The sequence below is a fragment of the Pleurodeles waltl genome, chromosome 4_2 (assembly GCF_031143425.1).
Source record: "Pleurodeles waltl isolate 20211129_DDA chromosome 4_2, aPleWal1.hap1.20221129, whole genome shotgun sequence".
NCBI classification, from domain to species: Eukaryota; Metazoa; Chordata; class Amphibia; order Caudata; family Salamandridae; genus Pleurodeles; species Pleurodeles waltl.
The window spans coordinates 122,385,967-122,405,717 of NC_090443.1; the positions used below are offsets into that span (position 1 = coordinate 122,385,967).

Genomic DNA, 19,751 nt, shown 5'->3' on the forward strand with positions numbered 1-19,751 from the left:
CAGCCATCGCTTCCCCCCAGGGGAACAGTATCCAGTTCTGAATAGACCCATCCATGAGTTTATAGCTTAAATACACACACTTCTCTGTCTATATAAACAAGAGCCTATCCATAGATGTGTTGTAAAGATAAAGCAAATCTCCAAGGTTTTCGTATGCATCCATATGTTCTAGAGCATCCTTTGGTTCTCACCACCCACATGTGTGCTGTGGAGTAAAACAGGCACAACAGGATCTACATATCCATCTGTTAACGTGCTCTGAATTAGAAGAAACTAATGGTCCTATTAACAGATGTCTCTACCTATGCATTGAATTTCCACAGGTTTCTATCCACCTACTCATGTTTTCCAGAGAACAGGAGCTCCAGGATCATATCAAACCATCAACCTGATCTCAAGAAAAACAGTTACCTGGGTCATCATATACCCCAGAGAACCAAAAAATATATAAACAAGCCTATATCTCCACAGGCACGTTCTGGAAGAGAATGGACGCACAGATTGCTGTCAACACATATTTTCTAGAGGAAGAAAAGGCACACAGCTTTCTAGCAATCTGTGTATTCGAGAGAACAGTACCCGAGGATGTCTATTCCCATAGCTTTGTTCTTAAGAGAATAACGCTCACACAGCTTCTTATCCCTCCATGCACGCAAACACTCACAAATGCCAACTAGCATGTACCCAAAAAGAATGTTCACATGTTCTAGAATAGTGGTTCTTACTCTTTTAACTTCTGTGGACCCCCACTGAATCATTGTTGGAATCTGGGGACCCCCCACTGATTCATTACAGGAAGCCAGGAAGCCCGGCCTAAGCATTTTCGATTTGAACCACAAAACAATACACACAAAAATACAAAAGCAATATTTCAGCGGGCAAATGCACAAATATTTAAATCGTTTTTCTAAGTCACAAACAAACATAATTTTTTATTTTTTTTTATTTTAAAAAAAAAGTTTGGAGCTTTTCTAAATTCAACTGAGGTCACTTAATGTCCATACTGTGTTTTGTTTTGGTGCACTTGCCCTGCTCCCACTACTCAATCTGAGGATACTAACTTGCTTTTGGACATCAATTTCAAATGTGTTCACATTTACAGAACGTTTTAAAATGTTAAATTTTACATTTTCCTTCTTTATTTATATGCAGTTCATTAATCTGTTAACATATTTTCATTTTCTAAGCAGTCTAGGACCTCCTTAGAAGGCTACATACACCCCCTAGGGTCCCCGAGCCACAGGTAGGAACTACTGTTCGAGAAAAAAAACAAATACTGTGGCTGTTTACTATGTATCTGAATGTTCTGGCCAAGACCTAGCGCACGTCTATTTATCTTTATGTTCTACAGAGCTGTAAATATCTTAAATTACTAACCACCCACTGGTTTAAAAAGAGAACATATCCACAGGCTCCTATCCATCTATATGTAACGTACAAGAGCAACTGAAAATGCCTAACCATCCACAAAATTGGTGCAAAGTAACCACAGATTTCTATCTAGCTATTCTCTCTATAAAAAAGCAAATTTAATGTGTTTAAATCCACTCATAGTTATACAATGGTTTCTACAGAAGTGCATCAGAAGGAACCCATATAGAGAAAAATATTTGCATGTTCCTATTAATCTGAGTTCTTGAGAAAAATAAAGACACGTTCTTAAACAAGGTCTTCAGAAAAATAAACCCCAAAAGTATGTGCATCTATCCTAGAATAGTGGTTCTTGCCCTTTGACTTCTGTGGACCCACACTGAAACATTATTGGAATCCGGGGACCCCTCACATTTTTGTGGGTGGGTGAAACTGTGAGAATATGAAGAAACTTTGTGGAGATAATTGCAGTATCAAACGTCATACATTTCCAATAACGTTCTAACTGGGAGGCAAAGATGTTTTCAATAAAACAAGTGACACAGATTTTCGATAACTTCTCTAAAAAACTGGAAAGTAGCTAATTCAGATATGCAGGAGAATATTCAGAAATAAGAGGATTTTTGTGAAGACAATTTGCCCTAGGTGGAATTGGGCAAAATGTAAAACACTTCACACAGTGCTAAAAACGCACTTCACCCAGTTCTGCCAAGAGAATTAAAAAAAGTTGCCCGCCTGTTTGCCTGCCTACCCACTTGTTCTCGAGAAGATGGAGGTTTTGACGTGTGGTTGCAGATCTGACTTAAACTTGTCAAACCTCTAAATTGTTAGAAGGAGTAGCAGCACCTATGGTCCTCACTGGCTTATTCTTATTGCTATAACCAACACAGTGATGTCGAAGCAGGATGTAGATGGAGGCGACATTTGTTCTGGTAACAAAGTGATCACATTTTAGTGAATGTGCTGCATGTCAGGTGCTGTGCTGTGCCAGGCATTTAAATTATTGATTGATGTCATTATTCATTTAAAGAGATGGCAATGTTGCCCATATAGTGTAAACATCCCTTGGTTATAGACTGAAACTGACCCCTACAGAAGGAAGGAACCTTTAAATATTTTAATGTATGTCATATAGGGAGGACAGAAGTTATTCCTCCTTTCTCGCTTTTATGGACCTGTCTAGTGCGTTGGACAGCGTTAACAGATCCAAGCGATGGGATATTATGACCACTATGGGGGCGGAGAAGGGTCTAATGCAGTTCCTGAGAGCGCTGCATTTTACTTTCTCTGCCACAGTGAGATATGGGATCAACGGTGAATGCTTAGACCCCTTTAGCGTCCCGTAAGGTGTTTGCCAGAGGTATGTGCTGGTGCCCATTCTCATATTAATATATATTAATAAATTAGAGTCTGTTTTGCAAGGAGTAGAAGCTGACGTCCCAATAATTGAGCATAGATCTATGCCGGCTCTTCTCTATGCTGATGATGCCATTTTGTTAGCCAGAACCCCTACTGAACTCAAGGCTCTCTTTAATGGTTTTGTGAACTTTACAGAGAGCCTTAATTTGGAAACTAACAGGTCTGTGGTCCCAAGAACGTGTAGAATAGAACACTTAGCAACAAGGCCAAGCATATATATTGAGAGAGTGTGATCCTTTCCCTAGCTAGGAGTTACTTTCAATAAAAACTTTAGCAGGACTTAATGTATGGTTAACATAAGCACCAGCTTCTCAGGTGCTATTGGTTCTAATTTGAATGTTTTGGTGTACATAGGGAATAAGCACATTCGACATTTATAGGCGCAGGTGTGTCCCTTTTCTAACATATGGTACTGGGATCTAGTGTTGCTGCAAAATATATAACTTACAGAATTGAAGAAAATAGGGTGCTTTGTAGACTATTGGGGGTTGCTCCCAATAGCCATCATTTTATGGTGCATGAGGGGCTCAGTTTCGATTACGTGGATGACTGTTTGAAACTGGTTCCTCTTTTACTCAGGTGTTCCATCTGGGGTAATGTTCAGGCCTCCCCTAGTAGAGATGTAACAGGTAATAGATTGGCATGTGCCTTCAGATCTTCAATACCCTGGTTCAAATATGTACAGACAAATCTCTCTGTTCTAGGAAGACCTAGCGTCTTCACCCACCCAGCCTCCATCAAGAAGGAGGATGAGCTGTTGGTGAGGAACAAATTGTTGATGAAGTGGCCCAGGGATAGAGGGCTGACAAGGTCCGTTTTGGATACCCTTAGAAGTTATGCTATGTTCCAAATGTGCCCTGGGATTGAACCATATCTGGAGCAGGTTAACCACCTTTGGAAGAGATCACTTCTTGGCTCAGTTAGATGGAAACTGTGTTTCCCTCTTGGTCAGTGTGGTGTCACCACCATCATCTGTTGTCCTTGAGATGAAATATCTGACCAAATCCTGCTGCACTTTGTTTTCTTTTTGGCAGATTTGATAAAGAATTGTCTAAATACCTGCTTATCGCAGCAATTCAAAAGGCAAAGTTAAAAAATTGCAGAGCTGCTTTTATTTATTTGCAGTCTCTACGTGCACAGGAAATATGTTCCAGAGTGGGCCTATTTTTAAAATCAATGTTAAACTTCGCAATTCAATGCAGTTTAAATATAATTTTTAATAAACTTCCACTTTTTTATACATTTTTATGACATGAATCATACGTTTTATCTGTGAATGCTGGTTTTAATGTATCATTGTTTTGTATATGATTGCCTGCTTTTTAAATATATTATGCTCTTGATTGTATTTGTATGTGCATTTATGGTCATTTTTGGCAGACAGACGTGATTAACTGATTGACTGATTCCTCCTTTGTCATTTTTTTCTTTCACCATTAATACATTTATGTTAACATCACAGATGCTGTTGCCAGACCTGTGGTTATTTCAAAAGGACATCTGAATCAGAAACATGTCACATTAGCCCCAGGTCCCTCTAGTCCTCGTCCCATTCCTCACAAAGTGGAGATAGTCTATCTCCATGAAAGAAAAAAAGAACACAAGGAATTCTGAAGCCCCTACCCCACCCCATCCCCTAGGTGGTACTTAAGTGTACTTTCCCAGTATTCCTTCTGTTCTTTTTTTCTGTCTTCCGACAGAACGGACTGAGGATTGAGGGAGCTGTTCCTGCAGGGCGAGGACGACTGACGGTGTTTTTTCTGGACCGTCTTTCATTCCTTCATCTCTCTCGGCCTGCTGGGCTTGCTGAGGGCATATTGGAGGCCCTCCTGCCTGCTGGGCTGGCGGAGGGATGAAGGACTTCTTCGGTAACAGGATGCACACCCTTGGTGTTCTTGTCTCGCCGTTACCGGTTCCTGAGTTGGGCAGAGCCTTTTCCCAGGGGAAGCAGGAATACTGGGGCTTGCCTGACTTCCTGTTACCCTGGGAGGTTGTGGGCAGGCACGTGGGGTGGGCTGCATCAATCTTGTTGCAGCCGGTTGGAGACGGCTTACGATGGGATATTTCAGGGGTGTTTTTTTCTGCCCATTTGCACAGTGCTGTGGGACATGGGGAAGCACTCCCATAAGCAGGCATGTGGGGGTGTCCTCTGCCTCATCTTCCTCCTCTTCCCCTCCCTGTTCTTGCTCTCCTTCTCAGGTGTCTAGCCATGGTGTGAAGGAGGCTTACCTTAAAATCCTTACTAAAAAAACTTTGTTGGATATGGGGGCTGGAGGCAGAAGGAGGGTCCCACGGTTGACTGTCTCCCCCTTATCTAGTTCTGGTGAAGAGGGTCAGGCTCCGGAGGATTTGACAGGCAAGCACATTTCTAAGGATCACTTGCCGGGACTGGTTTGTCATGTTAAATGTAATAAGGAGTTTCAGGATGAGGATGTTCCTGAGACCGCTTCTTCTGCGCTCTTACGCCAGTTTCAAAGTTCAGATCCGGTGGACGTTCCAGTTCATTCCTGTATTTGGGAGGTGAGGCCGAGGGGATGGAGGGATCCTGATAAAATGTTGGTGACCGCTTTATGGCTAAGGTTTCATCCTTGGCATAATATTCAGGCGGACTTACCGGATTCCATTCCGATGGACATCCTTATGGCCAGCCTGGTGGGGTGCACGTCTTTGGCAGAAGACGGTGTCCTCAAGGAACCCGTGGATAAGAAGGTTAATGGTTCCCTTAGGAAGGTGTATTTAGGGGCTCATCTGGCTCTTCCGGCTGGGACTTATGTGATGCAATCCCTGATTTCATTGAGCTGCAGGTGGAATTTTTGTCTAATATTTCCTTTGATTAAATCAGGGCTTCGGCTGAGGCAGAAGGGGCCTGCATTGCGGCCTGTCGTAATCTCATCATGCAGGATTGGAGGAGTGATGCTTCCCAGAAAAGTTCTGGCTCAAATTGCCATTTCGAGGTACTCTGTTGTTTGGAGCAGAATTGGAATCTCACTTGCATAAACTATTCAAGGAAAAGAACCATTCTTCCTCTCTAAAATTGGGTCAGGGGATAGACTTTTTAGACTAAAGTCTCCTATGCGTCAGCTTCCTAGATGGTAGTTTGTGAGATCTCAGGGAAGGTTTCCTTCTGGAAAGGGTCGGGACTAGAAAGGCAAGTTTCCCCAGCCTAAACCGCATTCATGACTATATGTTGGCAATGCAGGATGTGGTGGTTGGAGGATGCCTTCAACAATTTCTTTTGGCTTGGCTGGCATCTACTTCAGACGCCTTGGTGTTGGAAATTGTTCAGTCAGGCTACAGTATAGAATTTGGGGAAATTCCTCCAGTGTCTGGGGTTCGTCCAAACCTGTGACCCTCTCTTCCAGCCAAGCAAGTGGCCCTCCGTTAGGGCACTCTTTCTCTGTTGCAGAAGCAGGCAGTGTCTGTGGTCCCCCCTCAGGAACAAGGTCTGGGGTTTTACTCAATCATTTTTCTGGTGGTGAAAGTGCCAGGGGGGTTCCGCCTGGTCTTGGTTTCAAAGGCCCTGAACAATTTGTCCAACATGTTCCTTTCAGGATGGAGACATTGCAGAGGACAATTTCATGTGTACTCTGGATCTTCAGGATGCATATTATCATGTGCCAGTGCACCCGTCTTGTCATCAATTACTGACATTCTTCCTGAGGGGTATCCATTACCAGTTTGCAGTGTTACCATTCGGTGGGATTTGCCATTGGTCTTAAGGTCTTTGGTTCTTCCCTCCTTTGAGCCCTTAGACACTGCTGCTATCAAGTTTGTCACCTCCAAGGTGGTGTTTTTGGTGGCTGTGACTTCAGCTACGCGTCAAGGGGAATTGAGTGCCCTGATGGCCCAGGAGCCTTTTCTGTTCTTTACTAAGGATGGGGTGGTTTTGTGCTTGGACTCTTTGTGCCTAAGGTGGTGTCTAAGTTTCATTGCTCTCAGGAACTCCTTCTACCAGGCTTGGTGGGGGTGGAGGAGGAGGAGTCTGATCTAGACTGGTCTTTAAAAGGGCCGTGCAATTGTATCTGGTGCGGACTCAGTCTTTCTGTAATTCTGAGTCTCTCTTTGTCTCCTTTGGGGAGGCTGCTAAGGGTGGAGAGGCCTCTGGTATTTCTCTCAGCAGATGGATCAAGCAGACTACTGAGCTGGCATATTCTGTGTTGGGGTGCCTTCTCCACTGGGGGTCTAGGGACAATCCACTAGGGTTGTTGGAGCATCTTGGGCTGAGCTGCGTGGGGTATCAGTTCAGGAGATTTGCAGGGCGGCTACCTGGGCTTTTGTAAATACATTTGTCAGACATTATAGGTTACAACATGTAAATTCCAACCAAATTTTGGTATGGAGGTTCTGAGGGCAGTTTGTTCTTGAATGTTTTTTTCTTGATTTTGCTGTTTTTCTATGACGATTAAAACACTTTTGGGGTTCTGCATATTTGGTGCCAGCTCCCTTTTTCTTTGCAGTTTCAAGTCTGCCTTGGGGGTACAAAAGGCTGGCTTTCGGCTGCTTGGGTATACTCCACTTTGTGAGGAATGTCACGAGGACTAGAGGGACCTGGGGTAATGCTCTATTACTTACCAGTAATATTCATTACTCCTGGTACTGTTTTCCTCGTCCCATTCCTCACACCGCACCATCCCTCTGGGTCTGCCGGCCTTTTGTGAGAGCTTGGTAGAACAGGAGGAATGCTGGGTAAGTATACATAAGTACTACCTAGGGGAGGGGGAGGGTCAAGGGGATCCAACATTCCTTGTGTTCTTTTTTTTATTTGTGGAGATAGACTATCTCCACTTTCTGAGGAATGGGACGAGGACAACAGGAGGAGTATTGAAGATTATCTGTAAGTAATAGAGCATTTGTTTTAAGAGCCTGTGCCTTGAACCATAAGGTACCATTTAATGAGACATGTTAATAATATAAAGAACCCATGTTATGCTGTTCTGCAGCAGTGTTTTAAATTAAAAAAAGAGGTGGTGCTGCATGATTGCTACATTTACGTGCAGCATAACTCAGTCAATCCAGATGATAATTTAATCTTCAATGACACATATTTCCAGCGGCCCAGAATATTCTGAACTTTACTGAGCACTCAGTTTGATATAAGTGAGCATTTGCGTGTAAGTTTATTGAACAGAGCAGTTTAGAAAGAAGAACTTTCACGAACGACAACTCTACCAGTCATTTCCTTCTTTCAGATTAAAGCCATTTACCTAACTGGGTGATTTATGCACCAGCACCGGATCGAAGAAAGCTTTGTACGGCCTGTTCCCATGTTTATTACGCATGCACCAGCAGTCCAGCGCTCGTTAAGTAGCACTCCCCCGCTACTACATCACTTCTCAAAATGAACGGACTCAATGCACAGTATTTGTTTGCGAAATCAGGTCAACAGTTGTGCACAGAGCCTCGTCATTTTGATATTTTCACAGCACCTGTGTTCTGCTTTTACAGATACAAATGTTCTCCCATTTTACATTTTAGAAGCTATATATACTTCATTAGTGTAGACCTTACTAATAAATCTAGGGAGTACTGCTACTCTGATCTGCTAATGTTGTATAATTAATCTGTGCTCTCTCTCAGTTTTCTATTTCTCTGTAGTGTTCGGAATGCTCGGTAGCCATGTCTTACCTGTAATTATCTGAACAATGCGCTGGCTGCATTATTTAAAACCAGTGTACTGTACTTTCTTAGGTGCTATGAAACACAAAAGCTACGGAGAAGGCTAATAATAACCTTTGGCATCTTGTATCGCGTGCCCCTTCCCGGGATGCCCGCTCGGGAAGCAAGGTTCTAGGTCAATGAATGGCAGTAATGAAAAGGCGCGCTCTGATTGCGCACAGCAACAGCGTGCACCAATGAGGGCATGCCGCTCGCGCCGCCGCTGCATTAACCCCTCAGCAACCGTGAACACAAAGGGAGGCGACGGATGCTGGTCCTCGGAAGCGCTCTTTGGGATCTGGGCCTAACACATCTTGTATATAGGGGACGCCGTGCTATGGGCCCTCCTGTCATGGGAGCAGAAGCTCGACATCGACAATCCATGTCTAATTGCAGCCATTTGGGGGGCACTAAGAACATAAAGGACCAGGCAACCAGTGATGGGCCTTCCTCGTCACCTGGTTCTGCACGACTCATGTACACGATCGAGAACTCAAGAGGTTCCTTTCACACAGCAAGAGCCAAAGGTTCTTCATAGCTCAGTGTGCTAACTGTACCCACCCACGGCTCCAGAGGACCCTGCCCCTTGTCAACCCGAGTGTCAGACGTCTCTCTTGCCATTAGCAAGCGCGATCCTCACAGGCTGGTCCGCATAAAGGCCCTGCGAAGAAAGCATGGCTTTTTAACCATAGCGCGACCCCACAGAAAAAGATATTGCTGTAGAGAGAGAGGATAACTCTACAGAGGTAACATGGCCCTAGCGTGAGAGCAGGGCCCTACAGAGATTACCTGACAAAATAGCACGCTGCAGAAAAGTTGTGGCAGTCAAAATTTGGTGCAATTATTTAGTGTTCGCTGTAGCAATCTGCTTGCAACCTGTATGTCACAGGTTGGAAACTAAGCATGAAGCAGATAGCCTTGCTTTTTTAGGATGTTGATAAAACTTGTACTGGACAATAAGGATTCTATCATCAATTAGGACGTATAAGACATTTTAATGTGCCGGTGAGAGCAGTATACACATTAAAAACGATAGCCAGAGAGTGTGTCTGTACATCAGGATATCTGTATCTTGGAGACAATGCAACTTGTTTGTGCAGCGCTTAATGTCACATGAACATGCACCAAGGAGCCCTGCTTCTACAGAATTATAGACAGCAGTGGTCAGGAGGGGTAAGGCAGAAGTAACTACTATCATTTGCAGTTCCCAAAAGAAGCTGCCATTTCCTAAGTTAGTGTGGTATGACCTTTTTTTGTTGTGTACATATATTTGTATTACTTTATACTGACACAAACTGAATTCAGCACATCTTAACTGGGAACACTGTGGTACTCGTGGACAGTTCCACTCCTTAAAGTCATTAAGAGAGACGAACCAGTAGTTGTTTCAAGTGTTATTATTCATTTACATTGGCTATATTTATTTGTGGAGGAGAGTGGGGCCATCTGTGTGTTAAATTGCCAATTAATTGAGAAAATATAGAGCAAAATCAAGGAAAGTACACAGATTATTTTCAGCCCCACGTGAAGTGCGCTGCACATGACACTCTTAAATACAAGGTAACCATCTTTGTGATAAAAGTGACAGTGAGCTCTGCTCCATGGAAAAAGGGTTGATATGTTAAAATGAAACCCTCTTCTCATTGAAAACATCCCCCTACTGACATCAACCTCAGCTGAACAGGGAATCGAACTTGCTTCCATGAAGCTGGAATAACGGATCTCTGCAGACATGTTGCCAAGATAATGCAGATAACTGTAATTCAGTGAAAGCATGCAATTGTGAACAACCATTCTGAGGACTCTTAGCATATGCTCCACACAGGCACAAGTCATACATACACAAATATGACTGCCATACCCATTAGAATGCCATAAAATCATACTCAGTGGTGGCTCTCTTGCATGACAGGTTGATCGGCTTCTAGGTACATGGGGAGGTTTTTCAGCACACCAATGCTTCTGATACCCTGCCTGGAATCAGTCAACAAACACAAATGATGGACGGAATGCAGAACCAATCAAACATTCACCCCCATTCACAAATCTGGGTTTAATCCATCAATTATTTTGCTCACTATGCCACCCAAGTTTGGACCCAGCCACATGCAAATCAGTCTTGACCCCGTTTCCCATGGAACTGTCCAGCCTGAACTGCCAGGCCAGGTCCTCCCTGGACTGGAAACAAGCATCCTGGAACCAGATTCAGGGTATCACTCTTCATCAGCCATACTAGCTTGAATCCAGTGGCACAGTGAGCCCGGGACCCACGTCTGGGCATACCCGGCGTACTTAGGGCAACAAAAGCAAACAAACACAAATTATGTACGGAATGTGGAAGCAATCAAACATTCACCCCCAGTCACAGATGTGGATGTTTGATTTGTTCTGCATTCCGTCCATCATCTATTGTTTTTGCATTTGTCGCCCCAAGTGGGAAGGGTATGCCCGACGTGGGTCCTATGCTTGCTATGCCACCCAATTCAAACTAGCCTGGCTGATGAAGGGTGATACCCTTAACCGGTCCCAGGATGCTTGTTCTGGTCCAGGGAGGATCTGGCCTGGCAGTTCAGGCTGGACTGTTTCCATGGGGAACAGGGTCAAGACTGATTTGCATATGGCTGGATCCAAACTGGAATGGCCAGGCAAGCAAAAAAACGGATGGATTAAACCCAGATCTGTGACTGGGGTGAATGTTTGATTTGTTCTGCATTCCGTCCATCACCTGTTTTTGCATTTGCCTGGAATCAGTCAGCATCAATGGCCCACCGATAGGGGACCCTGTCAACACACAACAGCCTTTCAGAGGTACCAACAATCACACAACCTCTTGCTTTTCTTGCCCATTCACTGGAAAATTTAGTGCAACTCGTCAATGGGAATAGAGATGCCCTTGCCCAATATTCCTCCAATGCAACCGAAATACCATGTCGGTTCTTTCCTGTAGGAGCATAGTATCAGCACAGTAACCTTCTCACAAGTATGGCCTCGGTTAAAAAGCAAAAGAACAATAACAGTGGCAAAGAAACATGGAGAGCGTCCATTTATTGATGCAACCAGGATTCAAGAGGTTGCATTGATGGATGCTCCAGTGCATTGTTGCAGGCTGTCAGAGGACCAACAATTCCTCCACATCATCGCACATCAGGAAAGCAGGGCTAGTCCAAGGTTGTTTCCTCCATGTGGTGTGCCATCCCCCACTGTGAGTTTCGAACCGACACACAGGAAGATGCCAGTGCCCTAGGTAGTAACACCGTGGAAGAAGCCACTAATGAATTCAAGGTGTACATAGAATGCCAACAGGTTGAGAAGGCACTCCTGCCAACTCCACACATCCCTGGGTCATGATCGTATCCACCTGGCTGGTCTCGGCACGGGGGCAGATTATACAGTGCCTTCCGATACAACAATGTGGTTATGGAGTGTTGGAGCAATGGCTGCGCCCTAGACTGTAAAGCCTGACATCCTACTCAGACGCCTGCAGGGGAAGGGAACGTTCATGCAGCCCAGGCAGTGATCGACAAGAGGCCTAGTTTGGGCCTGCCGTTCTGTGGTTCCTAAAACCTCGTGGGCGGGTGGAGCAGCGACGGTCATCGCACTTTCCACGGCCTGCAGCGTCATCCTGTGCCCCGGTGATGGGCTTGCTCGTGCAGCACTGACCTCGGCCACACTCGATAAACAGCTGCCCCGCGCTCTTGAACACAGCACAGAAAGGCACTCAGACTCGTGCAGATGGGAGAGAACACGCCGGTCGTCTCTGCCAGAAGTCCCTGTATGGCTCGTCCACCTACATCTGCTGTTTGCTCGTGGGCATGGCACGCACAGGTGCGTTTTGTTTTTGCCTCAAGTAGAAACACACCCAGACACACTGCCCTCTCCAGCTGCCACGGCCAGGTGCATGTGGCACTGCTGATGACACCCAGGCACGCTTTCCCCCATACATAATAAACTCAGACACTATCCACGGACTTTTGTCCCTGTTGCGGACTCACCCAGACTGTTCTGACAGTGAAGTGGACAGGCTCTGACCCATTTTGGCTGAGTGTTTGCACACTAACATACGTTTGCTTCTGGTTGTGATACCCGAACACTTTAACCTCGTAACATAGGTTTTCAAGTGGCATACCCATACAACATTGCACCAGTGCGCCCTGGCACCTGGGTAATACGCACCTATACCCTTATGCAGAGGGCTGCATAGCACCACTGTCCGGAGCCCCGCAGAACGTACCTTTCCTTCCATGTTGTAGCAGTGTCTACACCACTTCCCAGAGGATCACACATCCATACTAGTTTCCCTAGATGATGCCCCAAACACCAGGTACATCTACCTTTGCCACATGTGATTGCACAATTATAAAGACACGTCCATGGGCACAGCACACAGACACATATTTGCCAATGGCAATGGCACACCGAGGCACTAAACTAAAATTCCTGTGGCCCCCAGCAGGGTGAGACCCTCACGCACAGGTGTGGGTGCACCTCGGGGGCGGGGTCTGTATCCACTGCACTCCGGTAGGACAGGGCCCCTCACTCACCTGCTCTGGACCTTGGAAGCAGATCCGGCACTGGGGGGTCCTCATGCCACTGTCCAGGCTGCTGCTGAGGGACACGGCGTCCACGGGAGGCGCCACCTTCTCCTCCAGGCCGAGGCTGCGGGGCCGCGGGGGGTCGGCCACCCCGGGCCCATAGTACTCTTCGTCGTCGTCCCCCCGCGAGGCGCAAGGCGGCCAGCCGCAGCCACCCAACCCCCTCATGGCTCTGCTTCTGCTGCTGCTGGGCTCCGGGTCGGACCCCGAGCGCATCAACACCAGGACCTTCAGTTCATTGAAAAACATCCGGATCCGGTACTTGAACATCATTTACCGGTCCTGCCCCCGCCCCAGCCCAGTCTGTCAAAACGGAGCCAAGAAGAACCCCGTAAACGCGCTCACAACAAAAGATGTCCAAATTCAAAAATCCCATGGGGGGTCCGAGCTGGGGGGCAACATTCTAGCATGCATGGCGTGGTCTGCAGCACACACCAGGAGTGTGGAACCAGACAAGGCCCGGATCAAGGAGAAGAAAAACAATGGTGTTTGTGTAATTAGAAACAGATGAAAGGTGTGTGAAATGAAAAAAGAGGAACGGGAGGTGCAGATATAAACGCCCCCCTGGAGAGAATAAATAAAACAGGAGGTGCCGATTGGTAAACGGATGGGCAGACAGGCGGCAATGGCAAGTGCAGGAAAATGCAACATATGTTTGTAATTGTAAGGATGACTAGAAAGCATTCCCTGATTCAGGAGTGAGAGGAGCGGGACAGGCGTGCATACGGCAACAACTGAACGGCGGAGGGGAGTAAGATTAAATACATATCGTGGGGAGGGGAAGGAAAAGGGCGTGGGAAATTGAGGGGTTAAATTAAAAGGCCACAACTGAAACCCAATGAAGCGAAAGGCAGTTTAGGCAAGCAGAGGTTCCTGCCAGGCACATCCCGAGTCCCTTGTTCATTCATTTTCTGCGACAAAGCTGGAGCGAGCAAGGAAAAAACACCGCTCCACCGGAAAAAATACACAGGATCCCCAATAAAAACACATCTCCAAAAATGTATCAGAAATGACGTGTAATCCCGTGATGCTGAAGTTCCTAGGCACATCTGTGTCCGCAGGGTCTGCGGCCCGGGGTAGTCGTGGGCTCGGGGTAAGGTAACATGGTGGTCCCTCGGCGCCCTGATCCTCGGGTGTCGGCAGCCCTACCTCAGCGATGCCACTTCCAGGGATGCCGGCGCCCTATGAAAGACGGACGCCTCAGGCCGCCGCTTGTCGTCCCGCAGGTCGCCCATCCGTGGTACCCGAGCGCGCCCGGGCGCTCCCTTCAGCAGCAGACGAGGCTCTTGGGCCAGCGACCCAACCCAGCAGCGCGCGTAGAAGCGGCATCCTCCGGTCTGCAGCTCAGGAGAGGGCAGCCGTCATCTCCTCGCGGGCCTGATGCAGGGATGCTGTGTTGTTGTTGTGGTATCTGGTCCCCTGCTTCGAGCCCAGCGTTGGCTGGAAACATGTATCTATGAGGAGCGGGATGGAGAGGAGACGTCTGCGTAGGCCGCTATCAGATCAGGTGCAGCGCAGAAAGGAGAGACCCAAACAGTGGGAACTGTGCGTGTTTCTGGAAGGAGCCTGTGCTAGGATAGATGGCTGGGGCACAGGGAATGAATATGGCCTCTTCTTCCGGTATGGCATGTTAAATAAAACATTTATGGAGTGGAGTATTTTCCCCTCCCCCTTGTGTGTGCGCTGAGGAGGGGGAGGAGGACGAAGCACAGGTTGCTGCTGAGCATCCGCAGCCTTGCAGGGAGGGGGTGAGCCGGGATCCGGGACACGTGGTGCCAGCTCAAGAAATGTGAATCAAGTCGGCATACGGGCAAATGGCATTTCCTCAGAGACCCGGCGATCTGAGACTGTTTGTTTTCTGAATCCGAGTATTTCAGTAATGTTTAGGAGTCAAAATCCCAAAGCACTTTTAACAAAATACCATAAGATCATTGCAGGTACAAGAGACACAAATTATTAATCGATAATTGCGAGACACAAACTAATAATCGATGACTTCAAGGCAACCACCACTGATCTCATCGATAACGCCACTAAATGCACACCTCAGATACACTCATAGATTGCTCCACTGCAGTCACAATTAATTGATCAAAAACATCACAGGAGACACACTGATACATAGCCCTAATAGGGAGACAATTCACTGATCGGCAATTTCACTGGAGGCACTACTGATTGAGAGTTGTTCTGCAGACACACTTATCTATAACCTCACTAGATAAACACTGGCTTAAAACCTTATTGCAGATGCACCCACCTAGTCGATAGCCCCGCAGAAGACACAATAATAGCCTGACTTCAGGAACATTTCACTAGTCAATACCTTCACTGCAGATAGCCTGATCAGAATCCTCACTGCAGACATAATTAACTGATCAATAACCCAGCTGAAGACTCAACTGTCTTCTAATCTTACTGCAGACAAAGTGATTGAAAGCTCCACTCCACTGCACACTGGATTCACTAGTCAATAACTTCACTGCAGATACATTGATCAAATTCCTCACTGAGACATAATTAACGGACCACTCTACTGCATGTACATTGATCTGGATTCTCCTTGAGACATAATTAGCTGATCCATAACCTCACTGCAGGCAAAGTGATAGGTAATTCCACTATAGACAAAATTCACTGATCAACAAATTCACTGTAGACGCAACTTGATCGATAACATTGTCTACAGACATGTTGATCAGCAATCCCACTATAGACTCTTTGAACAATGAGTGCTTACTCCCCCCCCCCCCCCCAATAGCCCTACTGGATTTCAGAAGGCGAATCAGCAATAAACAGAACTTTAAATTTTGTTTTTATCTTGTCACCTTTAGGGTAAGTTCAAAGACAGAGGTCAGATGTCAGGCTATGCCTTCTGAAAAACGGTATGCTTGTGCTTCGTGCTTATTCCTTCAACACAGAGGCTGAGGATCTTGCTGGGTGCAGGGAGTGTGAAGGTAAAGGCTGTAGGATGTTAGAGTCTTGTAAAACAACACAATGTAAATACCTGTAAATGAACCATACAAATATTTAAAAACATCAGAAGTTAGGAAAACACAAATGAAGCTTTTTTTGTAATTCAGAAGGAAACAAAGAATCTAATAGGATAAAATCAAGACACTTTACATGGTGATGTGCAGATAACAAACATTTGCTGAAAGCCGAATTCCACACACTATCATATGTGTCCAATATAGTTTATCAGTAAAACTACACGCCAGTGCAATTTTTTGGCCATTTCAATGAAAAGTGTGCTGTCTGTCAATAACAGTGTGATACCACAGCATGCTTTAGTAATACATTTACAACAGTGTACTACAAAATGCACCTTTAGGTTCATAACACACCTGAAACAGCATGGCTCATTTGCTGTACTTGTTTTTTGTAAAACCCTTTGATTCTTCACAGTCCCTTTGACTTCAGTGATGTAACGTTGATGGCAGCATCCCCACTATGAAAATTGACCAATAGCTGCACTGCAGACACACACTGATCAACAGCTACACTCAAGACACACATTATGACAGCTTTATCGATGCTCTAATTAAAAAATTAAGAAGGTTAATGCATTTGATTGAGTCTTCATATGACTGAGTTCAAAACCAATTCAAATACTTTAGGGAAGACAAGATTCTCCATTAAGCTTCAAGGGTTTATTTAAATAAAATCATTAAAGAAAGCAAAAAGTAATTCATCAACAGCAAAGGGCCTGATTAAGAGTTTGGTAGAGAGGGTACTCCTTTGCAATCGCAACAGAGTACCTTCTCTGCCAAACGGAAGGTCCACCCACTTCATTCAGAATCGAGCAGACCTTGGCAAGAGGGTTAGTGCTCTCTTATTTTGAAAAACAAAATCTAACTTTGGGAATGTTTAAAGTTTGATGTAAGGCTCTGTCAAGTTCACTGAGCGGTCCGTCAAACCTTTAATGCATTTACACAAACTTCCATAACAGCAGATCCTGGAAAGGCAAGAGATGTTTGCTGGGCTCATGGACATCTCTAAATTTGGCAGGCACAGTACCCTCTCTGTGGCGGGAGTAAATTGGGGCCAGATGTATAATTGTATCCAATAGTGATTACCTAATTGCGATTTTTTGAGAATCGGAATTAAGTAATCGCTATTGGAATGTATGAAACTCCAGGAATTTCATACTGCGATTCGCAAGGGCTCGCAAATGGACCTATCTCATCAATATTCATGAGGTAGGTCGAAATTTGCGAGCCATTGTGAATGGCTACAATCACAGGGATGGTGGCCTGCTGGCCTCAGCAGACCTCCATGTCTGTGATTGCTTTTCAATAATATAATATTTTTTTTAAAATGCAGCCCGTTTTCCTTAAAGGAAAACGGGATGTGTTTAAAAATGAAAAATGAAAAGTTTTCTTTTCATTTTTTTAAGAGTAGGCAGTGGTCCGTGGGACCATTGCCTGCTCTTAAAAAACGTTTTTGCATGCATTCAAAAAGGGGAAGGTGTCCCTTGTGGACCCCTTCCACTTTGCGATTGAGTTACAACCTACTTGAAGTAGGTGGTAACTGCGATTGTTTTGCAACCACATTCAGGGTCACAAAACAATCATATATGCCTCTGAGATTCGGTATTGGGAACGGACGCCCTTGACACGCCCCTTCCTAATACCGAATTGATATGTAGTCGCAAATCCAAATTTGCGATTCGGTAACAAGTTACCGAATCGCAAAGTGGACTTGTTACATACCAAAATGCATTTTTGCGATCGCAAACGGCCTGTTGGGCCATTTGCGATTGCAAAAATGTTTGATACATCTGGCCCTTAGTCTGCCATGATGATGGTAAATAATCCTCTAAATCAGGCCCAAAGTCTGTATAGTAAATCAGAGTCAAATAAATGCAAGAGGATCAGCATAGCGCCTTCCTCCAAAGTAAGCAAACAGCCATCACTAAGTATAGTTCACCAAGAAGATTGCCAAAGAATCCGTCTCCAGAGGAATGCTAGAAAGAATGGCACATATGCCAAAAACATAATCTTTTATAGGGTTTTAAACACAAAAGTCATATATAGTTAATTGCCTCTAATAGTCTGACAGGTTTGCACTGGCAATGTATCAAGACATTAACCAATAAGAATTCTACTACGTTTGATACATTCAAAAAGATACATCTAGAAAGACCTACTTTACTGCATATTAATGAATGAGGTGTGCAGGAAACGACAGCATTTATATAATACAGGAATACAATGAACAGTTAAGTTGATTAATGAGCTCTAGGAACGACTGGAGCAAAGGACCTTGAAAGCTACAAACTAAGGATCATCCTGAGCATGGCTTCCTCATGAGGAACTAATATTAATACAATTTACTAATACAGAGCCTATGATCTAGGCTACTAATTCAATGATTTTCTGAGACGGAATACCACTCAGACACATTCATGTCGAGAAGTCTTCTTCACATAAAATAAAAGTGCACGTTTCTTTCTGTAAACAAGAAAAGATGTAAATGTGAGCTGGCTTAGGCCTAGTCATGTTAACTTAAACACTTGTAAAATAGGCCTTATTTTATTAATTAATGCAAGCACTCCTAGAATCACCCTGATAATTTTATCAAAATATTTATCACAATACACTATACTACACTATAGTACTTAATTCATCATTGTTAGCTCCTTCTCTTTCTTCCTCTGCAAGTCTTCAAATCATAGTATACTGTGGATTTAATCTTGTCATGTTCAATCTCCTACTTCTTCTTTCATCTGGTTACCTTCTTTTAACATCCACATTTTAAACCACCCTTATAGCAAATAACTTCCAAAAGATTAAATATGAATGCTGTGCCCATTGTGATCAGAGTTAGAATAATTAGTGCTGTTTAGCACACTTTTTAGTAACCCACCACCAATCTCACCAATCCATTGACACATCCTACCAAATCCTTTATCAAGTTCTATGAATAATTCATTAACAATTTCCAACACATTGGTTTCTCCTATAGAATGATTTCGTTTGACATGTTAGTTATGTTATCAATATATTTGTTGATACACCATTATCAGGTATATGGGTGCAGAAATGTTGCACCTTAATTACATGACACACCATCTGCTTTTGCCAAAAGCATATCTAAAGCAGGACAGGTTTTAATCACCATTGCACAAATGGCAAACATTTATTCAATCATTTTAGTTAATGCTCCTGCATTATTAGTAGCAAAATGTCCTACTTAATTCGACAACTTTCTAATCTCACCATCATTCAAAGTCACACAACAGGAAACCAATACACCAAACACATCTAATATTTTGATCAACATTCTCTCTCTTCACGTTTTATGATTCACTTCACTCATTTCACTCAAACTAATCACATGATAGTTTTTAGGGAAAACTTTAACTAGGTATCAAGACCAAACCTTGTGGAAGTGTAAATTGAGTGGTCGTCTTACAGACATTGATTTACCCTTAAACATAATGTCAACCAAACTCAACATGTAGAGCCCGTCTATTATATAACCATATGCACACTCCCTATTTCTAATTTCAACTGCTCAAACTCACTTCATCTCAATCGTGTTACACACACAACCCTTCTCTTTCCAAATTCTAAGGCTAGGATGTATCAGTGGATTCTTACTCACCATTTCTTCCCTCAAATTAGATTCTATTTCTTCAACTCTTTTCAGTCTTTCCTTATATATCTTTCTGTTAAATTAATAAATTCAAGCACATCTTCATTCAAC

The 19,751-nt window shown here is 44.4% G+C and overlaps 1 protein-coding gene across 1 annotated transcript in view; it reads right to left on the reverse strand.

Annotated features, from left to right (window-relative positions):
* The window catches only part of MARCHF9 (membrane associated ring-CH-type finger 9), a 366,275-nt gene extending 351,625 nt beyond the window's left edge, over window positions 1-14,650 (reverse strand). The window contains exon 1 of the mRNA XM_069230924.1: window positions 12,987-14,650. Within this exon, the coding sequence (XP_069087025.1) occupies window positions 12,987-13,310 (324 nt within the window). The 5' untranslated portion in view covers window positions 13,311-14,650. The remainder of the gene's footprint in view (window positions 1-12,986) is intronic.
* Window positions 14,651-19,751: the final 5,101 nt, after the last annotated feature.